General features: G+C 47.4%; 1 protein-coding gene across 22 annotated transcripts in view; it reads left to right on the top strand.

Annotated features, from left to right (window-relative positions):
• Nucleotides 1-17,898, top strand: part of epb41l2 (erythrocyte membrane protein band 4.1 like 2) — an 88,401-nt gene that overhangs the window by 61,586 nt on the left and 8,917 nt on the right. For 6 of the 22 annotated variants that reach the window (XM_024377920.2, XM_024377935.2, XM_024377925.2 and 3 more), the window contains exons 6-17: nt 1,808-1,883; nt 3,128-3,346; nt 3,673-3,760; nt 4,913-5,065; nt 5,384-5,481; nt 7,599-7,771; nt 10,409-10,503; nt 13,399-13,452; nt 13,572-13,604; nt 14,182-14,244; nt 15,759-15,917; nt 17,294-17,488. In XM_024377920.2, the coding sequence (XP_024233688.1) occupies nt 1,808-1,883; nt 3,128-3,346; nt 3,673-3,760; nt 4,913-5,065; nt 5,384-5,481; nt 7,599-7,771; nt 10,409-10,503; nt 13,399-13,452; nt 13,572-13,604; nt 14,182-14,244; nt 15,759-15,917; nt 17,294-17,488 (1,406 nt within the window). The other 16 variants (XM_024377937.2, XM_024377936.2, XM_024377928.2 and 13 more) reach the window with 8 other exon arrangements.

Raw genomic sequence — 17,898 nt, 5'->3', positions numbered from 1 at the left:
ACTGGGAGGTTTTCATTATTTCATTATCCCTTTTCTGCATAGAAAAATCCATAATTCCTAATACGTTTCAGACTGTACATTTCAGGGAAAGACCATTAAGTCTGTTATGTCAGGACACGGTTGACATTTGTTTTCAATTAAGCCGTTGTGTAACGTCCCTCGCCCAGATGAAAGAGGGAGAGAGACTGTCGTCATCATCATCCATCTCTTCTCTCCCCGGGTGTAATCAGGCTAGCGCTAGCCCATACCTCTCTCGCTCTCCGCTAGCGGTTGCTAGGTGACAGCCAGCCCTAGCCTAATGCTGACGAAGCTTTTAGGCATCGCCACATCAAGCCAGTGGCGCGCGCGCGCGTGCCCAGGAATGAGGCGATAGTGTGTATCAGCACTGCTCATCCTGTCTCATCTCACATGGCGCTCTCGAATCGCTGATAACAGGAAGTGGTAGGTAAACATGGAGCCTTGCAAAAGGCTGTTAAGCCCATCTGACCCCAACACCAAGTAGTCTCTCTAAAAACGTAGGCTACTACTAGAAAGTACGTTACTTACGTAAAAGTTACTCCGTGTCATGATTAAGTGTCAAGGATTTGAGTTTGAATTGTCTTATTAACCCATCCACCACCCCCTTCTTTGGAGCACACATCTTTTTATTTTGGTACAGACTTTTCTTTGATCCATGTATATACATATCACACTTTACATATACATTTTCCATACATGGTACTTTTCTATACAGCGGTCACAACAATAATTCATGACCGAAACATGAGCTCTTTAATCCCACCTCACAGCCACTCTCAGCCCATCACAACTATCACCGTAGACCACCCTGTTTGGTGTGTGCCATATGTTTTGACGTTGATTTGAGAGTTGTTGAACGTGTTTTCCTGAAATGTACTGTGTTCTCCGCTAGCTGGTTGAGCCTAAATCCAGCCTTTTTCTACTGATTTTAAATCCCCTCAGTGTGTCCAATGATGAATACCCAAAACAGAGTGTGAGCGGTATGTTGAAAGGCCCTGTTTCTGTTCTGCTATTTTTGATGAGTCTCTTTGCGCCACGGTACAGCACCAAATCAAAATTCCTCTCACCAGGTCTTTCCAGGCTTGACAAAACTCCACTTCAAAGAGAAGACCCCAATTGTATACTCCTCGCGGCATCTCTCCTTTTCAAAACCCATTGGAGGAGAAGACTGAGGTCCCGCCCCTCTGACCTTCTCCTCCAATGTGTTTTGAAAAGGAGACGAGGAGAGAGGAATGCCAGGAGTATGCAATTCAGATCTTCACAAAGCCTCTCCTCACGGGTCTTAGCTGTTGTGTAATTGCGTGCAGCTGCTACATCCTTCCCAGTGTGTCATCTTGTTCTCTTTCTATCTCTCTGCCCGTCTCTTTTTCCTCTCCTTCTTTCCCCCCGCTCTCTGATTCCCTCTTCTCCACCACTATCCATACATGCACGCACGCACACACACACACCTACCTTACGATGAGCACAGCTGTTGGGGCTGTGCCACTTCTTTTAGCAGAGTGTGTGTTCTTAGCACATCAGGTTCTTAGCACATCTGGCCCGGCATGCCGCCATCGCTTGTTTTTCCGTGTTGGTTATTTTACACTAAATGCATAATTATCCTTCCTCTACATACAAACGCTCACCCAAACGATTTAGCTGGAGTCGGTTCGTCTTTGTTTGAACACACGCGGCCTGGCCTTATGGCTTAGAAATAATGATCACATGTTATGACGATATAGATCAAGTATTTCCTTTCACTCTTTTGATCAGATGAGACCCTGTTTTTTTTCCTGTTCCGTTTCCACAGATGCCACCTGGCAGTTTGCGTTCAATGTCAAGTTCTACCCCCCTGATCCATCCCAGCTGACCGAGGATATTACCAGGTATTGTACTGTCCCTTTCATCAGGAAACAAAGAGGTCAAACAGCCACGACACACACACACACACACACACCACATCTGTTTCGTCCCCACTCCTTCAATTGTACATTTTGAATGTTTGGCTTTATTGTGTTAGTCATAAAGCAAAGAAAATGGATCTGCCCAGTCGCGCAAACAAATCATGTTTTTATACCACACAGATGGCCCGGAGCAGTCTCAAACCTACAGTCTGTTAATACTTTGCATTCACACTATTTGGACATCTTTCCAGAGTATTTTGTACACAGGCTTTATGGGGGAAATGTAAATACATGTACTGTTATGGTATGTACAGGACATGCTATTGATTTTCAGACAGCATGCCCATACAGAATGTACATGCAGAATGTAGCTAAACACACACACACACACACACACACACAAGCACTGTTATTCAATGTACAACTGGTCTGTATAACCTAGTCCAGATCCAGTAAAGGCAAGTCCGTTGCTGTACAGTAGTTGTACACTGCAGCAGCAACTGGTTGATGAGGTCAGAAGAGCAGAACACTGAGGGGGAGGGGACGGTGGGCATCCACTGAGTGTTCAATGTCCATGTGTGTGTCCCCCTAGCTTCCCAGTGTCTAATCATTCCCTGATCCGAGCCCTCAGCCGGTGCACTCCCATCACTGAGCCGCTGCCTAAACTAGCGAAGAAATGCCCTCTTTGATCGGCGCCCGTCAAAAGGTTGCAGTAATATCCAGTGCAGTGGAGCTTCAGCCTCCAGAGTTTAGTTTCAGTACAGCCCCAGGGCCAAGGTCACAGGCAGTATGCTATTTCTGCATCTCTGAGTCTGCAGGCTGCACACCGTGAAGGGGGGTTTGCGTGCGTGCAGAAGGTTTCCCTCCGTTGCCTGTGATGTTGGCCCTGGGGCTGTACTGAAACTAAACTCTGGAGGCTGAAGACCGCTCCACTGGATATTGCTGCAACCTTTTGCTATTTCTGTATGCTATTTCTGCTTCTCTGCAGGCTGCTGCACTACTGTAACGTACAGGAAAACGCCCCCCCCTCCCACCATCTAACCCACAGTTTTCACATGCGTGTTGTGTCAGAACTGAAGTAGTGGGCTAGTGTCATGAGAAATGTACAGACCAGAATTACAACCTGTGTTTCATGCCTCAATGTGGTTATGGACTGTGACTCTCTCCCTCCACCCCTCCTCCTCCTCGTCATCCCATCTCTCTCTCTTCTCTCCGTCTCCCTGTAGATATCTCCTGTGCCTTCAGCTCCGACAGGACATAGTGTCGGGGCGTCTGCCCTGCTCCTTCGTCACCCACTCCCTGCTGGGTTCCTACGCCCTGCAGGCCGAGCTGGGAGACCATGACTCCGGCGAGCACCGCCTCGACTACATCAGCGACTTCCAGTTCGCCCCCTCACAGACCAAGGAGATGGAGGAGAAGGTGGTGGAGCTCCACAAAACTCACAGGTCAGGGCCGTTTGGGGTTAAAGGGTATAGTTCAGTGATGACTATCCCTTTTTAAATTAGCAAACGAGCAAGTGACAATGACACTGTGTCATAGTTTTAGGGGAGATTAAATATTATAGTTAAAAGGGAACTCTTTAAAACCTAGGACTGGGGAGAGACACCTGTGTAGAAATTAGTTGGAAATGACCCGTGGACTTTACAGGTACTGTGATCATTATCATACTTTGAATTCCCGTTTTCTGGACCTGCCACTTCAGATCATTCACTTGAACTCTTCACCTCTGTGTTTGTTTACAATAGATTGTTTGTTTTGTCTACTTTTCTAGAGGGATGACTCCTGCTCAAGCAGATGCCCAGTTCTTAGAAAACGCGAAGAAGTTGTCGATGTACGGTGTGGATCTCCACCACGCCAAGGTGCCTAGCTGCCACACAAAGTGGTTTTGAAATGTCCAATTCAACCAGAAATTATGTTTGAGAAATAATTCCTGTATTTATTTTGGGGGAAATGTGAGGAAAAACATTTTGAGGTTTATAAAATGCCCTGCGATGAGAAAATGTGAAGCTGATGGCAGTAAGAAAGGTGAATGAACTGTAAGCTGTAGTGTGGATATCCTCTGCACAAGGAGGCATAGCTTGCTGGTCAGTATTCAAACTTTAGTCATTAGTCCCAGGAACTGTTCTACTATGCTCCATTCGTTGTGTATGGAGGTCTGGAAGAAACGCCTGTGAGAGCACACAGGACTCAGGGAGGCTCCTTTGATGTGGTGTGCATTGAGGGGAAGAGAGGGCGCCGGAAAACAGAAAGCCAAAGCATTTCAACTGGAAAAGAGAGCCGGCCCTACCACCGCGTCAGCTGTACAAACACATGTGGTGGATTGGAGCCGGAGCTCTTTTCACTGGGCCATCGACATGGGAACAGCCCCGTGGAATGAACCCTTGTCTCTCCACGTGGACTCGACATGGGTTGAAAATAGTCCGAGAAATATTTGGTCCAGAGAGGGAGAAAGGGAATGAGAGGGAGAGCGATAAGGGGGGAGAGAAGGATCAGTGACCTCTTAGTACATAACCCAACCGTCAGTGAGAAAAGTACATGTCAGGCCCACATGTCCTCTCACTCGCTCATGCTATCTTTCTTTCTCTGTAAGCAGGGAATGCAGGTCATGTGGAAAAGCATGCCAAGGCCATGCGGAGTGAGAGGGTTTGGTTAAAAGCCATGCATTGGCATCTAATAGTTGCCATGCCCATCGGCGGGGATGGATTTTCCTCATTTTACCGTTGAATACACAAATCAATAGTCACTCTGTATCTATCCATACAGCCGGACTTTAAAAGGCCCTTTATGGCGTCATGCAAGCTTGATAACAACGTTACCATTGAGTTGTGATGGGATGATTGAATATCCGGCCTTTTAGTTGTATGTTATATCAAATAATTCCATTGTGCTCCTTGGCGAAATCTGAGAATGTTGTCTGTTCTCTCCTTGTTGTCTATACTGCATACTTGACTGTGTTTTCTCTTCATTGTACTTTGTTGAACTGTTGCTTTGGCTGGTGTCTTTGTCTGCAGGACTCTGAGGGAGTGGACATCATGTTGGGAGTGTGTGCCAACGGCTTGCTGATCTACAAAGACCGACTCCGGATAAACCGCTTTGCCTGGCCCAAAATCCTCAAGATTTCCTACAAACGCAGCAACTTCTATATCAAAATCAGGCCGGGAGAGGTACGGGACAGCACCGCCCTCAGAGGAAAACACTAGACATTTCCACATTTTGGAGTTGTCCTTTCGAAAGCCCACTCGAGAGAGCAGCCGTAGGAAGCAGACTCCTTCATTGAGCCAAATACTGACAGTGTTAGGAGATGGTTTGATTGTACAGAGGGAAATACTGACATTTAGATATTTCTTTCTTAACGCCCATTCAAACTAGTGTCTTGGAGGTGGGGGCGTTGGGTCCATATCTCTGTCTTTAGCGGCGTATGTTTTCTAACTAAGCTAGTCTTTAGTACTCAGGGGAACTCACGTCTATACTCTGCTTTCCAGACAGAGCAGTTTGAGAGCTCTGTGGGCTTCAAGCTGCCCAACCACCGCGCTGCCAAGAGGGTCTGGAAGGTCTGTGTGGAGAATCACACCTTCTTCAGGTAACAATCACTGTCAGCATCCACGTCAACAACCCCTACATTTCTGTTGAACTTAATCCTGTTCACCTCTAACTCACTGCATCAGACTTGAAAAGCTGTCTGAACGAGGAAGAGCTAGTGTGTTAGGTCCTTTGAAGTCTGTTGTTTTTGAATGATTGCACCATTTGTTAAAATGTTCTGTTCCACCTTTTACATCCATCTACAGGCCCTTTCTAACCTGTTGACTCTGTGAAATGCGTGTCTAAGCTAACACAGACAGTCGGAGCCCATGTCAAACCACAGTGGAGCATGTTAAATTGCATTCCCCCCCCCACAGTCTGAAGTGTGTACCAACTGGAGTGTGTAATTGGCCAGTCTCTAGGGAGCACTAAGTTCCTCCGAGTCTTCCTGTCCAGTGCAAAGACTGAGGAGATGGAGCACAGTGGAGTGGAGCGAGGCCATTGTGCACTTATTTGTTTAAGCAGCTTCTCCGTCCGAGGCCTAAAGCCATGGCCATTATCATGCGCTTAAACTGTCTTCTTAGCGTCCGCTCTGCAGGGATGTATCATTAAGGAAGGAACTGTCCCCCACTGGGGATTAAGAATGAGCAAACATTTAATATCCTTTAGGAAAGCAGAGTCCCTCAGACCCACTGATAGAGATGTCTTTCAACCGTGAAACCCCAACTTCTCGCTCCCTGATCAGCCCGTCCCTTGGGGGTTCATCTGTCTTGACGTCATTTGAAACGCAACGCCCCAGCAACACATTACGTTAAATAAATCCCACCTGCGGCGCCTTGCATTGTTTGACAGTTTGTAAGAGGAGTGTCGGCCCATGGCAAATTGGAACCAGATTCGCCATGGAGATCCTCGGCTGTTTAATCGAGCTGTGTTGTTCTTGGCACAGATGACAAGGAGGGGAGCCACAGCCTCAACAAATGCAAAGCAAAAAAATCGCTCGCTGCCTTCTACTCAACCACTAATAGCCAAAGCCCAATAGCACCTCTCTCCTCTATGATTCAGATCCTCTGTGCTAAATCAACTCCTAATAATGACTCTCCTTAAACTGCCATCTGCTTAATGGTCTTGTACACTGATATCAATACCAATGAGAGCTTTAATCAGCCCGGTCAATATCGGTTTGGGCCAATGAGCTTGGCCGAAGAGCTTGATCAAATAGCGGCTTCTTTTGGACTGTGTTGTGAAGGCATGATGTCATGTCAGACCCAAGCCCTGGCTGTGCTGGGATGGAGAAGTCGTGCCGGGGATGCTGAAATCATGATGGAATCTACAGAGACCCTGACACACCAGCAGCACGCCCAGGGCCAGCGTGTTTGAATGGGGTTGAAATCAGCTCTGACCTGCACGCCCCTGCGTTTAAACAACAGACCGCCGCCCCAATGTGCCTGTAGAAGAGCAGAGAGCAATTTCCTCACTTTATGGACGCCACTGTGGCTAAACCTGACACCACTAGGACGACGCCAGAGACATCTGGACTGAGTGCCTCCCCTCTCCCCTCTGCTCCAGCCTGCCGGCCCCTCAGGCTGGGCACGGGCCTGTTTGAAGGAACTTCTGCTCTGTGTGTGCGTGTGTGTGTGCGCGCGCGTGAAAAATGTCTGATTTTAAGGGGCTCTGCGAAGTGAATGGGGGGAGCTGGACAGGCAGGAAAGCCCTGTCGCCATAGGAGATTAAGGATAGGGGCAGGGAGGTTTGCGACCAGCCCTCCCCCACTCCCACCTCTGTCTCCCGATAAAACACAGCTGTGACTCAGAGCAGAGCCAGCTAAGGGGAATAAGAGACAGCTAAATGTTTGGCGCCCTTTACAGCTGTGTTTACTTATGGTCACTGACAAACAATGAGACTGTTGAATGGATCCCTTATACCTGCGTCTTCATGACTCATCCTTAGCCATCTCTGTGTGTAAATAGAAAGGTTATGTTTATCACTTTGGCTTCAGCGGTGGTCCCAGTTTACTGGCATGAAATAGAGTACTAGGCTTTCTTCCAATGAAAAATCTATCTACTCTCACAGTCTTCCAGTAAACTGAAATAAGTTTTGCATACTGCAACTAAACTGGACATGAAAACGTTTTGTTTTCAGAATAGTATTGATCTTATTTTGGTCCTATTCTCGCTCTAGGTTGATGACTCCAGAAGCACCCATTAAAGCCAAGTTTCTCACGCTGGGCTCCAAGTTCCGATACAGTGGGCGGACCCAGGCCCAGACACGACAGGCCAGCACCCTCATCGACAGGCCGGCACCCTACTTTGAGCGCACCTCCAGCAAGCGTATCTCCCGAAGCCTGGATGGAGGTAGGCCGTGGCACTAGACAAACACACACACATTTGGGATGCCATATTACTATGCCCACTACCTTAAACTATGGGCTCCGCTGAGTCAGTCCATAGCTATCTCTGCAGGAGGAGTGGAGAGTGTTACTCGGTGGAATATGGCCTCTACACCCGGCCTTCACAAGCAGTAAGTCTCTTTGTGTGACCATCAGGGAGCTCTCATTCAGTCCGCTCAAGGCAAACGCCGTAGGGGCACGTCACAGAACCACCCCCCCCGGCCTCGTCATCAAAGAGATATTTAGAGAAACTGCTGGGGAAACACTCCAAACCAGAGAGGGAGCGAAGGAGGGAACGTAACAAAGGACCCGCAAGGTCAGAGGAAAACCATTTACAGTGAGACGTACAAAAAGAAACACAACCCTGTTCAGATGACTCTGTATGACCGCAATCCTCAACATGCCTCAGCATGCGTTCTGTTTCGTCCCGATGAATTAACGTTTAGAGCACACTAACACCATCCTCCTGTTCAAACCGTCTCGTCTAAAGTGTTTAGAGCGGAGCCAGTGTCCTATACGGGGTCAGCCAGTGAGTGTGTGTGTGTGTGTGTAGCTAGCTGTATCCATGACTTCCTCCCCATCATGGGCATTTGGTTAGATATGGGAAATGGCTCCAACATCTGTTTCCCTTTGTTTGGGAATGACTGTGGATGAATCCGGACTCATTCGTCTTGACCAAGGGATTTCAAAAGTGTTTCAATGGCTGGACCCCTGCTGTATACGTGACACTATACATTTACCACGGGAAAGAAACAGTGCCAGTAAAGCAATTGCACGCATGAAGGATGTTGTCAGTCAGTAGGCCTATTTTCAACCATTGAAAGCGTTCTAGAACTTGCTCTGAGCAAAACTTAGTGTCCAGTTGATTTGGGGAATTAGACTGAAATGCAGTAGTACTGGACTGTAGCCTGCAAGCAGGCTGCCATGAAGATTAAATGCAGGTGATGCTGTAGCTGAAAGTGTTGTTGTAATTAAACCCGGGAATCTAAGCTTGAACATGTACGGTGGTTCCTGTGACAGAGCGAATAGCGTGTAATATTGACCCATCGGCATTTTGCTTCCCACTACATCAGCACTAATCCAGGAGGAGAGTGCTAGCTCGACAAACATGAATCGCCAAATGAATGTTGGTTACTCAATACCCTACGTTGCCGTGAGTAGCCTACAACGATTGAATGAGGCGAGGGCTTTTGCCCTACTTTCTCCCTCTGTCTAGCTTGAAGATCTGAAGGTACTAGGATAACTAAATCAAATATCCCAAATACCCCGAGTGCACCAGGGCCATTCATTATTAAAGGGTTACTCTACTCTACTCAGTCCAGCTGTGGGCTAACCTGGCCTGCTCTGGAATCTCCATTCTCTGCTTCCTTTCCACTCCTGTATGTAGGTCCTCTCTGAGGAGCCTCTTGATCGTTCACCATCAATGCTCTCCACTATTAATTCCCTCTAGCCCCTCCGTAGTAGAGGCGATCAAGAGAAGAGACGTCGGGAACCATTTGTTCTCCGTCTGGCCAGCTGTGTAGTCTTCTCTGTGCTCTGATTGAGACAAAGATCTGGCCCCTGATTAGGGCCCCCAGACCCAGTAAGCCCCCAGAGCTTTAGAGAGGGTCACAGCTGGTATGGGACCGGGACTGGGATTCTGAACGAGGCGGCCCTAGCTGAGGAGAATTTGGTTCTGGTTTCTGGATCAATTATTCTCTCTTCCCCCAACACATGGCACAACAATACAGGGAGTGGCGGCTGTGCTGTGGGTGGCACGGTCGGCTACACATGATAACAGGTTCCATCTCACACCGCCACCATATCAAACCCTCACAACTAAACCTCAAGAATCCATGAACGGACCACTCAGTCTGGTCTGTGTGTGTGTGTGGGCACTGCTAAATCCACTACTGTACACTACTGCTATTCATGACATGTCAATTACTGTAGTTTCACATAGATCTAGCATTTAACCAAAGAACTGATGCTGTGTCATTTTTCTCTGAGCTCTTTTCATCTGAATAGCTATTGGAAGTAGGCCTATACTATAGCTAAAACAAATAGCCATGTCTGGTATGTACTATGAATCTGTGCAATCATGGTCTTCATGGTCTTCTTTCATATGAACCAGATTAAACTGTGCTCTGTGGTTAGAGTGCCCTCTGCTGGCCAGGTGTTGACTTTAGGACTTCCAGGGACTTCATGATATGTATTGTGATTCTCACGATTCTATATGTATTGTGGTTTGATACTGCGATTTTATTATATGCGATTCGATATTCCAAACATATTGCACAGCATATGTCTGCTGCAGAGAGGTGAGAGAGCATGAGACAATTAGTTTTCATTAGTCTTCGATTAAAAAAAGGGCTGAAAACATGTTGGGTCTATATATTTTTTTTTAAGATGGAGAACAGCAGGTTTAGCCAACTAGTACTAGCTAACGCTACCTAACAAAACATAACGATATTGTGATGTGACTGTCGATTTGTATTTTTATCACGAGTTGACATTAGAATTGATGTGCTGAGCTGAATATCATTCGGAAGTATGCGTAAATGAATGGAGAATATAGTTGTTATCTAAAGCTGTGTGTGTTGTCTCCTCTGTGCCCCTCTAGCTCCAATGATTAACGTGACCGAGGCCCAGGAATCAGCCCCCACCTCTGGGGAGAACGGCAGGGAGCCTGGCCTGGAACTCTCCTCTGACTCCAAGGTGAGAGAGGAGGCAGGGGGATGTTCACACTCGGTCTCTCCTCTCTCTCTAGGTAGAATGAGACATCCCGTTGTTGGACCGGGACTGAATTGTCTGTCTGTTCCTAATCTCATTTGTCTCAAAGAAATGCCCCCAAGGTTTCACTACAGGGGAACTCAATTCATTGTATGTCTACTGTCTAGCTTAGAATAACTAGCCTATTGTTCTGTTCGTTAGATTGTATGTAAACCAAACAGTATAGTGACTTAATCTTTGTGTATTTGGTTTTGTCACGTTCCCCGCCCCTCCTCAAAAGATCTACTGTGTAATGTGTTTCTTTGCGTTTTGACAAATCTACCGAACAAACCCCCCCATTCAGCCCAGTAGTCAAAACAACAGCCGCTGGAGCAGTGTATAGTTTAATTGAATTAGCTGGAGCTATAGGATGCCATTCTGAACTGTCTGCTCCGTGCCCCTGCTAGTTCCTATTGGAAGAGTTTAAGACTGGCTTGACATTTGGTAGCTGTATAAAGGATCTTATTCAGTCTTACAGTGAGTTGGCCATGAAAGCCATGTATTCAGTTCGTTATGTAACCTGTGGTACTGAGCGCAAAGAATTCAGAGGCTCATCTCTTCTGTGATAAAGCCCAGTTCATTGGGCACACTGTCTTAGTTGTACTAGGGGTAATGTATCCCGATAGGACCCCCCTTTGCAAATGTGATTGTTAATCGAGACTCCACTAACTGGATTTTTGTCCGGCAGATGTTGTTCTGATGTAGATGTATGGTTCTCAGGGATTTATCTGGAAGTGAACATGTTGTTAAGAGGGCAGAGCTCAAAGTCATTTGAGTTTTGAATTTGATTTGAATGAGAACAACCGGAGTACGACGGTGCTCTAACTCGATCTCAAACACCTTCCTGTTTTGGGGTTTCTTCCCCCCCCCCGTTATCTCTTCTGACTTCAGTCTGCGTCTCTGTCCACTAATGATGCCAGCTCTAATCCTGTTGTACAGTTGTAGAATGTGATTGACCTCCCTCACACCCCACCTGCCCTCTTTCTCCAGCACCCCCTGACCTTTTCCACTGCCCCCTCTCTGTGACCTCTCGTCTGCACCCCTGACTTGACATGTCTCACTGACTAATAGTGTGTTTCTCTCTCTCCCCCTCTCCTCTCTTTTCCTGTGCACTCTATCCTGTTACTGTTTTATAATTTCTCACACACATTTATTTTATGGGTTGTGATTTTGCTTGCGTTTCCCCTACTGGCCCCTCCCTGCATGGTGTCTACATGTGGACTGCTCTCTTTCTCTCTCTGCGGCGGGGAAACAATGGTCCCTCACCGTGCAGTCTATCTTCATGTTCCCCCTGTCCTTCTCCTCCTCCTCCTCAATCTCATCCCTTCCTCCCATCCTGGACACCATCTCTGAGCTGGACGTTCTGTCCGACATCTCGGAGGATGGGGACAGGGACTACCCGGGTATCTGGGACCCTGATTGTACCCAGCAGCAGCATGCAGACAGCTTGGCTGCAGCAGAGCAGTACCATCACCAGCCTCTAGAGGCCTCTCCTCCCCCCTCCCCCCTGGCCTGTAGCTCAGAGCCCCAGGAAGGGTCACCTGCCCAGGCCAAGGCTGCCGCTCAATCCAGGCTGGGCCTCTCCCTGCTGGGCATGTTGACGGGCCTGCGCCTGGGCCTCCTTCCCTTCTCTCTGCTGGATGAGGACGGCTACCTCTGCTTTCCCAGTCTGCCCCAGGACTGTGCTGCCTGCTTGGTCCCCGCGGGGTTGCAGCGCTTCCTGCCCCTCTCCTCCCCCTCCCTGGTACCCTCCTTCATGTTCATCTTGGCTGTGCTGCTGTCTGCCTCCCAGTCCCTGGCTCTGGCCTTCCTCTTGGCCCTGCCCCTGGCCTTGTCTCTGTGCTATCTGGAGCCCAAGCCGCCCGCCCCCGTGGCCAGGCTCTGCTCAGACAAAAACACTGACACACACACTTCCCTGCTGCAGGAAGAGCTGTGTGACCAGCTGTGTGACCCTGCTGCCTAAAGACCGCTACGACACTTTACGCCAACGCAGCGACGGCGCGTCGTTCTCTACGTACTTCTACACACTATTTTGTGCGGGTCAAATTTTGGAACGAATCTCATACGACGCTCTGTCACTTTGTTTGCGTAGGGTGTGTAGGGGCCTTAAGTGGCACCATGTCACTACCTCACCTCCGTGTTCTGCACTCCCTCCCTGTTATGTTTCTCTCTCCGTTTTCCTTCTCCAAACCCTTGATTTTCTGTGTAAAATGACCAAATTGAATTGTAATCTTTCGCCAATCTCCAGAGATCTTAAATTAGAAATCATATTGTACTAGTATTGGCTGCTCTGTCATGAATCCTTTTTGTTAAATGAATAAGAGGAAAAGGATACCGTGTACAACTTTTTAGTGTTGTAAAATGATAAATTCCTGTCATCATTCGTTTGGCTGGAAATGTTGATAAACCGCTAGATGTGTGAATATGTTCAGTATATGTCTGTTATCAAGCTACTTTTGGCCTATAAGGACGTTATTGCAGCGTTTCACTCCCTGCCCCTGTCCTGATCAGTGTTATTAGTCGCCATTTAATATGCCAGAGTTTCTCACAATTTTTTGAAAACAGTAAAAAAAAACACACGGTAGAAAATAAACAAAAAACGTCAAAACAGCTCTACACAGAAACAAGACCAGACCGCCACCCAGTATCCCAGCCAAGGCCAGCATGTGCACCCCCCCCCTCCGTCCAATCATGCCTTACTCTCATGTGGGCGGAGCCTGGCTGCTCCTCCCTCAATCACATGACATCGCACCTTTATGTGGTGCTGCTGGGAATCGGCCTTTCCCATCATCCATTTCACCTTCTCTTTCTCCCAACAAAAACCATTCCCACTACATGCAGGTAGAGGAGGAGCCTAGCGAAGGGGCGGCGGCCACACCTTCTGAGGGCACTGAGGTCTGTGAGGGCCCGTCGTACTGCACCTTTTTAAGATGATCTATAATACCATTTATACAGAGCGGTATGGGCAGTGCAGGTGTCAAACTAACATGTCCTCTTCTCCTTGGCACTCGTAGATGAAAGGAGATGAGCCAGACTCCTCCCAACAGGTTGATTTGATTGGTTGTTTGATGGTGTATTTGTCTGTAAATCAGCTGGGGTTTTCCACATCCTCTCTGCGCCTCATTTTGTAGCCTGGGTTTGACTTTTGCTGCAGGAATGTATGCTTTGTTGTTGATTTCTTTTTTGTGCTGGTGCCACTGTGATCTGGGATGTATTTGGTGCGTTTTATTTCCAGGGGGAAAAGGAGTACAACACACTGCTGTCCAACCACGCGCCACCAAAGCTGCACACACACTACGGTTTAGGACATTGTTTCCGGATAGGCTTGCCTTAGCTAGCAGCATTCTAAGGGTTAACACCCAAGTGAGCTCCACATTGTGAGGACTAAGTGTTCTCTTATGTCCACATTTTAGTATTAGAGTTGATCACTACACAGCTACGGTGAAGTGTGGTTTGGAGAGGGTCCATTCTGGACGTCCAGTGTGCTTGTGGCCCTGTCCCCACAGCCTCTGTACTGGATCTGTCCTGACTGCACAGGGTCTCACCTCTGGCTGCATTTTATTTCCTCTTAATTAATTTTTTTTTGCACAAAATGCCTCATGTCTTCATTTTTTGATTCCACAGAGCGGAAGGTTGAGAGTGCAGGGGGAAAATATATATGTCAGACATAGCAATTTAATGTTGGAGGTTGGTATGACTATGATGACTATTGGCGCCTAACTAAAGGGAATCAAAGCCCAAGCCTGTGTCCTCTTGGCTCCTGTCCCAGGCTGACTACTCCAGTCTACCTCTCACTCTCAGGCTCTGTGTGTGTGATTATGTGTGTTTGAACACCAATGCATGATTCTGCATGAGGGATGGGGATTGGGTGCATGTCTGACCCAACAGGGTTTGGTGTTTAGTGGGGTGAGGGTGGCCGCTGATTACCGGCCTATTATTGAGTCTATTTTTTTGTTGTGAACATATTATTTAGTATTTCCCGGTGATATCCGACTAATATTGTTTCCCTAACACATTTAGGGATTTTCCTGCTTTGGTTGGCTTGATTTGAGTTTTGAATTTGTAATGGTATTATAACAAACTAAACCTGCCCCCAAAATGTGGAACTGCCATGATGCCTTATGCCATGTAATTACTAGAATGTCTTTTTACGCTATTAAACGTAAATAAACGACGCTTTTATCATGAGCTTCCCTTACCGGGGTCATGATAGGAGAAATGACCTGGAATAGACTCATGAAGTGTAGATAATGAGAACAGTGTTTCAAACCTTCTGGAGTATGCTGAGTGGAAAAATGTAAAAAATATATGTAAATGTATTTCAAGTGAAGCCACACTCTGTCACTTATCACCATGGCAACAGCATGTGCTTTATGCCATGTATAAATGTACACCTGTTGAAATGTGACGACGAGACACATTTAAAGCGAAACCCTTGTTCAACGGTGTCAAAGGGAAAATTGGTTCCTCTGATTGGGTTCCAATGGCAGTTCCATGTTTTTGTCATTCACGTTGTAGGCTACTACTGAACTAAAGGGTTAAACTCTTGACAAAAGCCTCACCTCACTGATGCCTCTCTCTCATCACAACCTTTGATCAGTGTGGATGTTTTCTACATCCTCCAATTCTCTAAAAGGGCTCACAAAGACTTGAAATCGGACTGCTTTTAATTGGATATCGTTATCCGTTAGAGTGAGGTCACGATTGGGACGGTGTGTGGCCATTATTTCTTAGTCTCACTAAATACAGTGAAGAAACGATGCCACTACCAGCCTGTACATTCTGTGGAGTGATAGCGCCTCCTGGTGGCTCATAAGGAAATGCCCTCATTACTTGGAGCTAGGTCTCCTTGGCCAAACTAGGCTCATAATTGTAATATTTGTATTAATATTTACGGATCCCCTACAGGTTTGTAATTAAGCCATATGAAAGTTCACATGTTAAAAAAATATGTATTTTATTTATTTATTTGAGCTAACTGTGAGGTAGGAAACAGCGACAAATGCCTATAATTCTGAATGCGGTCACAAATGGTACACCCATACACACACTAAAACTAGCCATACACGGGCAATCAGTGAGGCTTGGCGTCCATCCTGTTACTGTCATGGTTTCCAGACTAATGTAGCTGTTGTCCATTGTTGTTGTCCCCTCTCCTCACCCCCCACCATGGCTGTGTGGCGTCCTCCTGGCACCACTAGGACCTGGATAAGACTCAGGAGGATGTTTTGAAACATCAGGCTAGCATTAGCGAGTTAAAGCGCAGTTTTATGGAGGCCACCCCTGAGCCGCGTCCCAGTCAGTGGGAAAAGCGCCTCACAGCCAGCCCGGCTACCAGCCTGCGTCTGCAGGCCCAAGGGGTACGTGTCCAGCCGTGTCCTACCGCCAGTCCTCCTGTCCCGCCAGCCTGCCTGCATGTCCTCTACTCTCCTCCCCGTCTCCACCTCTCTCCGATCTGTCTCTAGCCTGCAGGGAGGCCCTGACTCCGCCCTCCTTCCCCTGGTTCTGGCTCTCTTGATGTTGTATTATGATGTGACAGTTGGGATGTAGAAGCAACACCATTCCTCCTCCCTCTCTCTCTCTCTCTGGTCCTAATTCCACTCAGCAACCCCCCCCTGCTGCTATCCTGAACAGATGGGTAGACCACTCTCTAAGAACAACACCTGTCAGTCCTCTACACGTCACTAGAGTATACTGCTCTCTCTCTCTCGTGCTCTGTCTCTCTCTCCCTCACATCCCTCTGATTGTTAAGTGGATTTAATGATATTACCCATAATCCCAACTGTCACCCAGGGGGCCTCTGTGGGCTCTTCTGTCTGCCTGTAAATGCCATTCTTCTTTTGTCAGCCAATGGCTGAGCCAGCTCCTCTTCTCCCTCAGCCAATGGCTGGCTGAGTTTATCTCATTATTGTTGCTGTTCTGAACGGTCAGCCTCCGATCGGATTAGTTCTCTGGCTGACTGTCCACGTCTTAAGCACTCTGATCTCTGTATTTCTGTCCTGAGCCGTAGATGCACGTTATGTCAGACTGCACCACCCAATGTTCTTCCGCTCTTGTGTTTTTCTGCGCTCCTCAAGTTTTGCCCTGCCTATTATGTTTGGTGATGCACAGAGTAAGCGGTTTTATTTGCCCACTGTTATTGGTACTTTCCCAGGGCTGTCCAAAGTGTGCTTTTCTTTCTTTGAGCTGCAACTTTCACTGCTGAATTTCACAACTCTGTGCTTACTGCACTTTGTGCGTCTGTGTAACCGCTCCTCCTCCTTTCAGCTGGACAAGCCTGACTTTTGAGTTCCTACTTCACGTGGCTCCTCTTGTGATTTTCCCACCCTGTGTTTCAGACCTGTGTTTGGCTGTGTTGAGTGATGTACTGCATGCCTGCCTCTCACTTGTCACTCTTGTCACTCTCTCTACACCCGACAGACAAGCAGGTGATAGTGTTCACACACAGGCCTTGGGTCTGGTCCTGGACCTGTGTGATAAACAGTGTGTGTGTGTGTGTGTGTTGTCTGTGTTACCGATGTGTGCTGCCTCATTCCTAGAACGCACACCTCCAACATTCCTGTCTCAAAACTGCACTCAATCACTCTGCTCGATCACTCAGCCACTGTATAGTTTTAAGGACACTTCTATATCTTCTGTTGCGTTGCACTGTGTGTGTAGACTACCTTCTCTCCAGTAATGTATGTCCTTCCTCTAACTCTGACATCTTTGCTTTGTCATTCTCTAACCTGTGTAGAGCTTGGAAGAGGAAATGACCTCCATTTTATTCAGTAAATTTGCCCTCGAGTCTGGTCTGGTTGATCCCGACTGCACTACCACTAGGCGAGCAGCAGAGGGCGCTGTAGTCACTGCGTCTGGCCCTCTGGCCTCGGCTCTACTCACTACCGAGATGCTCCTCAGTACAGATGAATCAAAGTCAACAAAACATCAGGTCGCTGCCCATGAGACCACTAATGTATTGTCCCATGGTGCATCTCTCTAACTCTGCCACACCAAGTTCATGACCAGTCCCGACTACCACACACAATCAAAGTAGTATCACCTATTATGGTGACTAGTTGTGTTGGCTTGGCAGTGCACAATACGATGCAAATATAATATAAGCACCTACTCATTTTGCACACACGCTGTAAGAGATTATAGAGCAAACCAGGCTGGCCATAAACTTTGGCATGAATATTTTCTTGTCATTTCATACGCTTCTGTCAATTGCCATTTCTTTCTTTGAATGCTTGTGTTCTGTCTCATTTGAGTGGACAGTGTTACTAAATGTGTTTTACATGCTATAGAACTGTTAAAGGGTCCTTTCCTACAGATGGGTAGTGAGGTGGTCATGTTTTG

The sequence above is a fragment of the Oncorhynchus tshawytscha genome, linkage group LG18, assembly GCF_018296145.1.
Source record: "Oncorhynchus tshawytscha isolate Ot180627B linkage group LG18, Otsh_v2.0, whole genome shotgun sequence".
Lineage (NCBI taxonomy): Eukaryota > Metazoa > Chordata > Actinopteri > Salmoniformes > Salmonidae > Oncorhynchus > Oncorhynchus tshawytscha.
The sequence above is the reverse complement of the archived record's forward strand: the minus strand, read 5'-3'. Positions and strand labels throughout refer to the sequence as shown.